The 7,455-nt window shown below is 32.5% G+C and overlaps 1 protein-coding gene across 1 annotated transcript; it reads right to left on the bottom strand.

The window, feature by feature from the left end:
• Positions 1 to 3,508: 3,508 nt before the first annotated feature.
• LOC121230455 (elongation factor 1-alpha) lies at positions 3,509 to 6,096 on the bottom strand. Its single transcript, XM_041115288.1, has 3 exons — positions 5,914 to 6,096; positions 4,620 to 5,101; positions 3,509 to 4,523 (listed from the first exon to the last, which is right to left on the bottom strand). The coding sequence occupies exons 2-3, from the start codon at positions 5,079 to 5,081 to the stop codon at positions 3,642 to 3,644; spliced, it is 1,344 nt and encodes a 447-aa protein (XP_040971222.1). The 5' UTR covers positions 5,082 to 5,101; positions 5,914 to 6,096; the 3' UTR covers positions 3,509 to 3,641.
• Between the last annotated feature and the right edge of the window lie 1,359 nt (positions 6,097 to 7,455).

Below are 7,455 nucleotides of genomic sequence, written 5' to 3'. Positions count from 1 at the left end.
TTATATAGGCATTGGGTCCAATTTGTTGGAAATTATTTTAATTGTAACGTAAAAGTCTCCATTTCAAAGTTCCGTTGAAAATATCTGTCGTATTTTGGAATTTGAATCATAAAACGACAAAGAAAATAAATTTTTGGGTAAATTAATATTATTTGATTGAGGCTAAAAAAAAAAAAAAAAACCAATATTTATTCCAGAGCTGTCAATTCATTTCAAAATGTTACAAAGAGGTCCACAAATTTGGCCATAGACAAATGTATGTTACCTGATGAACTTTGAAATTGATTTAATCAATTTAATTGACGGAATTTGATTAAATTGTTAAAATTAGGAGAAAATTTTTTAGGGGAGCAGAAATTAAATTGTAATTTTGAAAGAATTAAATTAAAATTTTGTCATTTTAAAGATGGACCAATGTGTAATTTTACGTTTACTAATTTAGAATTTTAAAAATTTTAGGGGGCCGGGGCTTATAAAATTTCAAATATATTTATAATATATAAATATTTAACTCAAATCTTGTTTATCGACTTACAAACCAGTCAAACCTATAAATTTTTTGGTTTAATCGAAAATATTAATCAAGTTTAAGTTAATTCAGTTTAATTTGTTATAATCATGATCGATTAGTTAATCAATTAGAATTTAGAATTAATCGATTAAATTAATTTTTATTTTTTTTAATCGAACCGATGAATTACTCTTTTCCGACAAATGAATACCCATTGCTTGGCCCATAATTAATTATAGGTCCAACCACTTTTGATTCTAACAAATCCATGTTCTAACAAACACATTGATGATCTTATCCCCTTATAATTGTGTTCAAAATATTTCATATTTCTAGTGATTAATTTATTATAAAAACTTAAAAATACATTATTTTGAAGTAATAACATTGGAATTAATAGTGGTTGTAAAAAGTGGTAATATACTTCTTCTATAAGTATTTGGGTCGAGTTCAAATTCTAAAATTAACATTATTGAAAAAAATTATCCGAATATCACCCGAGTCTAAACAATATTATTTTAAGATTGTAAAACTGGTAAAAACCAAGTAATAATATTGGACAACCAAACTGTTAATATGTTAAAGCATTTTGAAGGTTAGGGAGGTAATACCTTGTATGAAAATGTTAACTCCTATCAATAGGTTTTTTTTTTTTTAGTTCAATAATGGGGGAAGGGGGGTCAGTAGCATAGATCACAAATTCCATCCATTTATGGGTGCAAGGATAAATTTGTCTAAGTCGAAAATGATTCACATTATAGTGTATACATGGTTGAAAGGGAGTGAAGTGGTTGAGTCATGTATACATGTATTTGGAAATTGTTGAGGGGAGATCGGTTTTATTCTGGGAGATGAATTTTTAGAGTGTTGTCCAAGGAGCCAACAAACCTCTCAATAATGGAGGTATTGTGTTTGAGGTGTTTATACTCGGGTTTTATCTTCCGACTCTGAGAGTCAAGTGGTAGTGTTCTTATCTACTAATGTCATTTAAGAGCATGAGTTCGAACTCCACCAAGACCAATTGTTCACGTCACCTCGAAGTCAAGAGACAAAACATAAGGCCCCGGGTAAAATACCTCCATCCTTTAGGATTAACCGGCTTATTGAATGACACTCTAAGAAGATATCTCCCAGAATAAGACCAACCTCCTCTCGACAGAAATAATTAATGTATTACCTATCTGTTTGAAGTCGGGTCGAGCATGACATGGAAATTACCCACATATTAAACATGCATGATTTAACTGTCTAAAGAATGTTAGCCCTTGAAATCTCATAATTATGCAAAGTATAGATTTGAAAAATATATTTAGTTGCCTACGACGTTTCTAGAATTGTGGGGTGACCCCATCTCTGAAGGTCCCAAAAGATTTTATATGTTGAATGAAATTAAGGAAGCAAAATTATATTATATTTGTTGTACACCAATAATCACCAACTCAAAACTTGAATAAAATCTGTGTCGTCTACCTGCGACCCGATCAAGTCCCACCAGATGGATATGTGCAAGGCATACAACGAAAGGACAGTCAGGGGAACTCGCAATATCAGCTCACATGAGTCAAGGGGAGTTCGCGATCCCAGCTCGCACATACCTGAGGAGTTCGCATGTAAGGGGCCGCGAGGTCTAGCAGGCGGCCCAGAATGGTACACGTGTTCAACATGCTCGAGGCCTACTCAGAATGTTAGTCCTATGAATAATGGGGTCAAGTCCATGAACAGTAATAATATATATAAATACTCAAATATTCCCTTTAATGAGACACATAAAAAATTTACTCAATAATATTATATTATAAATTTGAGGGTGAGAAGAAAATAATTACAAAGTAGATTAATTTGCATTGAATTAATTTAATTAAAAACATGTTATAGCAAGAACATGTTCTACAACCTTTTTTTAAAATTATTTAATTTTTTGTAATTTGCCCACCAAAAATAAAAATCAAAGATTAAAAAGGAGCTTTGATATTTCCACCTACTAGCCAGCATATTATATTTCCATATTGTAGTATCAATGTTGAATAACTCAAATTATTATATACCTAACAAAAGCATGATTTTTGAAGGTACTATGAAAGTTGAATAAATAGATATAATACATGAGGAAGAATTTGGTGAGGTTACATACTCAATTTGTTTAAGTTTTCCAAACAAATCGAGATAGTAAATATCAGAAAGTCCGGCAAAATGGACGATCTCGATCCACTTGTAATGTTCAATGCATTTCAATGTAATATTATTTTGATTATCGAACTCTGATTAAACTTTATAAATCATAAAATTATCTTTAAATACCAAAATGGATATATATATATATATATATGAACTTTTTAGTAGTTTGGATACATTATTGGTATCAGAATATTGTTCCACAACGATCCAGAACAATGGTTGAGGAATATATTATAGTGAACAAATGGCAATTATTAATTTTTGCCACTAAACTTTGAAAGAGACTACTGATTGATTTTAAACTCTAGTTTTTGGCGAACCAGAAGGTGCGCCTTATCTTTTCATGTTCTCCTACGGATTTCTGCCACAAAAACTTGAGATATTTGCAAAATAGTGGATCACCGATCACTACAACTTTTTTATATAATTATAAATATTTTCTACTTGCAATAATAATTTAAAATTCAAGCTCAATTCAATTCTAAAATCACTTTTATTATGGAATCGAACTAAACATCACTTAAAACTCTCAAATATAATACTTTTAATTTTTTTTATCATCTAATCTCACCGCTACTATTTTTACACTAATCCTAAAACCAGTCAAATGCCAATTTGAAACATGATATTAAGTCGATTACATCAAAAATCAAAACAAATCAATTAAACCGTCATCGCTCCATACTAAAAAGTATAGCTATGTAAAATTTGCCTCACCTATTCGCAGGTGAGGGCACAGCTGAAAAGAACAGTGACGGCTGTGAATTCTCTGTCGCTATGGAGCAATCGATATAATATAGAAACGCTCAGAATTGAAAAACATTAAAACATAAAACTAGAATTTGTTTAAAAAGCAAATCAACAAGTCTCACAAAAAGTAAATTTAAAGTCCAAATTTAAGATAATTGTCCAAAGCTGTAATGAAAACTGATATAATTATCTCTGCAATAATCTCTCATTTCTTCTTGGCAGCAGATTTGGTGACCTTAGCACCAGTTGGGTCCTTCTTCTCAACACTCTTGATGACACCGACAGCAACGGTCTGGCGCATGTCACGGACAGCAAAACGTCCGAGTGGTGGGTATTCGGAGAAAGTCTCAACCACCATGGGTTTGGTGGGAATCATCTTTACCATACCTGCATCACCGTTCTTCAAGAACTTGGGTTCCTTCTCGAGTTCCTTGCCAGATCGTCTGTCAATCTTGGTCAACAGCTCAGAAAATTTGACAGCAATGTGAGAGGTGTGGCAGTCGAGGACTGGGGCATAACCATTTCCGATTTGGCCAGGGTGGTTCATGATGATAACCTGTGAGGTGAAGTTGGCAGCTTCCTTGGCCGGATCATCCTTGGAGTTTGAAGCAACAAAACCACGTTTAAGATCCTTAACAGCAACGTTCTTAACGTTGAACCCAACATTGTCACCAGGGAAAGCTTCCGGGAGGGATTCATGGTGCATCTCAACAGACTTAACTTCAGTGGTCAGACCAGTAGGACCAAAAGTAACAACCATACCGGGTTTGAGGACACCAGTTTCAACACGACCAACAGGGACAGTTCCAATACCACCAATCTTGTAGACATCCTGAAGTGGAAGACGAAGTGGCTTATCTGAGGGCCTCTTGGGCTCGGTGATCTGGTCAAGAGCCTCAAGGAGAGTAGGACCCTTGTACCAATCGAGGTTTGTAGATCTCTCAATCATGTTGTCACCCTCAAAACCGGAGATTGGAACAAACGGGATCTTCTCAGGGTTGTACCCAACTTTCTTAAGATAAGAAGAGACTTCCTTGACAATTTCATCAAACCTTGCCTTTGAGTACTTTGGGGTTGTTGCATCCATCTAATAATACCAAAAGACAATCAAAAATCAGTTCCAAACTACCAAAAACAGTTTATCAATTACAATATAATACAATAGACAAGTTCTAAACATTACCTTGTTGCAGCAGCAAATCATCTGCCTAACACCGAGGGTAAAAGCAAGCAAAGCATGCTCACGAGTCTGACCATCTTTAGAGATACCAGCTTCAAAACCACCAGTGGTTGAGTCAATAATGAGAACAGCACAGTCAGCCTGTGAGGTACCGGTAATCATGTTCTTGATAAAGTCACGGTGTCCAGGTGCATCAATAACGGTGCAATAGTATTTGGTGGTCTCAAACTTCCACAGGGCAATATCAATGGTGATACCACGTTCACGCTCAGCCTTAAGCTTGTCAAGCACCCAAGCATACTTGAATGACCTTTTGTTCATTTCAGCAGCCTCCTTCTCGAACCTCTCAATCACACGCTTGTCAATACCACCTAGCTTGTAGATCAAATGACCAGTAGTGGTCGACTTGCCAGAGTCGACATGGCCAATGACAACAAGGTTGATGTGAACCTTCTCCTTACCCATTATAAAACTCTGGAGAGAAGCTGAAAATCAAAAAACAACAAAATCCATATATAAATAACAAATAACAAATCTAAAAACCTACCAAGTTAAGAAAAACTAATCAAGTTAAAATTCCACATATTCAACAAAGATAAAAAGTGGCCGCTGGGATTCGAGCCCAGGTCCTCCATAGATATGGAGTTCTTTCCACTGAACTACAGCCACTAGATCTTAAAATATACTTTTCCATGAAAACTATCTTTGATTGTTTTGATAATTTTCAATAAAAATTTTCGCTTAGGCTGAATTTACTTCAATAGATCGGTTTTCACAGGAATTATTTTCTCAAAAATATAAAATTAAAATTTTAAATCATAAAAATATTAAACGAACATAGATGCATAAAACCTAAACACAAATCGATCAAAGGAAAAAAGTCAGATAAGATTATTTACGTAAACAACTAAATCACATAAAAATAGAACTAATATTTCGGCAAAAACAATCAGGTAAGGTTATTTCTTCAAATCAATAAAACTAGCTTCTATATGTCAGTTATCACAGGAATCATGATCACCAGAACTAAATTTAGAATTTTACTCCACCTTTGATGCATCGAATCTAAATAAAATGGATCGAAACAAACAAAAAATAAAGAACTACGAAATAAACCAATCATCCAGAAAAAATAACTCAAAAACAAACTTCGATTAACATAAACTATAACTAAATCACGTAAAAAGTAGAACTAATAGACATATAAGCAAACAACCAATCAGATGAGATTTACATCTTCTAATCAAAAGAATAAAATTTCAAAAACATTAAAAACATATAAGAATAGGATCTATACCTGTAAGCTTAAAGAAAAGACTAACTGAGAATCGCTACACAAAAAAAAGGCTCTCCACGTAATAGCTGAAATGAAAGTAGAAAGCAAGTGAGGGAGGCAGCCTGCTTTAGCTTAAGTAGCCAGTGATTCAACTTTGGTTTAACTAGGGTTTCTTTCTTATCCGTTGGATTAAAGATAATCCAACGGCTCATACTTGACATCTCACATCAGCAGCCACAAAGTTTTTTTTTTAAATAATTATTTTTTGTGTATTTCGTCCTTGCTTCCTTGTTAAGATTAGATGCCCTAATCTGACTTCATTTGCTCTGGAAAACCCTAAAGTACCCTTTAACCTTTTGCAAAATAAAACGAGAGTCCTTAAATATTTGAACTGACAATTTTACCCTCCATTCTTTATTCAATTTTCGGTTTTTTGTTCTGAAGTAGGGTGTATTTAGACCTGTCCTTGACTATTGGCCCTCTCAAGTCCGACTTGAGTCGAGCTTGGATAAATATTTTATGTGTCTCAAGTTGATCTGATTTAAATTCAATTTAGATAACAAAATATATTTGAAATTTGAAATTTAATTGTTAAATATTAATTAAAAATATATATTTAATATTTTATTAATTTTTTAATAGTAAAACAAGTTTTTTGAATAGACTGACTTAGTTTGAATTCTTTAAAAAAAAGGGTTTTGACCTAACTCGACCATGAACACCTTTTTAAGTGTAATTGAGTAAAATCGAGTTCAAGCTATAAGAAGCTAGGTCCAAACTTAGAGTTTAATTTAGGTTTTGTTTAGCATTGTAATTGAGTAAAACCAATATCAAGCTATAAGAAGCTAGGTTCAAACTTAGAGCTTAATTTAGGTTTTGTTTAGTATTGATTCTCAAAAGTGTTTTTGAGCCAAAAGCAGTTTTGAGCAAAAATTAAAATTTTCTGCTTCTGTTTTTTGTGTTGGTTTTTGTCTCAAAAGCACTATTGAGAGTGTTTCTGGGACAAAAAATACTTCCTAGAAGTAATGTTAAACTAACCATTACTTTCATGTTTAAAGTTTGGGTTTAACTCTTCCGTTAAAAAAATATATTTAGGTTTAACTCGAGATAAAAATTAAGCTACTCAAACTTGTTGGCTTTGACTCAATTAAGTTGTTAAACCTAATAAAAACGAGTGAGTTCACAATTGTTTATATTAGTTGGAATTGAAATTTTCAATACTATTTTTATATAAAAAAATTAAGCTATAGAATATCTAGAGCTCAAAATTTTACATTTAAAGTTTGATCGAGGTTTTCAAAACTGAACTAATGGTTGAATTAGTTAAACCGTTACTTTCCTGATTTGGTAATTTTTTCAATTTAATTAAATAATTAAATATTCATAAAAACTTAAAGAAATAAATTTTATTAATTTATAGGTGAATAATACAACCTCTCTAATTGGACCTAATTAATTTTCATATTTAAAGCCCAACTCGATCCCAATCAATTGTTTAAATAAAATAATAAGATCGTTTATTCTTTATTTTTATTAAAAAACATTAAATTTAAAATTTATTAC

Source organism: Gossypium hirsutum, chromosome A01 (assembly GCF_007990345.1).
Source record: "Gossypium hirsutum isolate 1008001.06 chromosome A01, Gossypium_hirsutum_v2.1, whole genome shotgun sequence".
Lineage (NCBI taxonomy): Eukaryota > Viridiplantae > Streptophyta > Magnoliopsida > Malvales > Malvaceae > Gossypium > Gossypium hirsutum.
Note: the sequence above shows the minus strand (reverse complement) of the source record. Positions and strands in the feature narration are given on the sequence as shown.

What these genes read in the sequence shown, in the direction of transcription:
- LOC121230455 (XM_041115288.1), bottom strand. Translation starts at nt 5,081, where the DNA reads ATGGGTAAGGAGAAGGTTCACATCAACCTTGTTGTCATTGGCCATGTC. An exon ending in TGATTTGCTGCTGCAACAAG is followed by an intron (nt 4,524 to 4,619) that starts GTAATGTTTAGA and finishes TGGTATTATTAG; the next exon opens with ATGGATGCAACAACCCCAAA.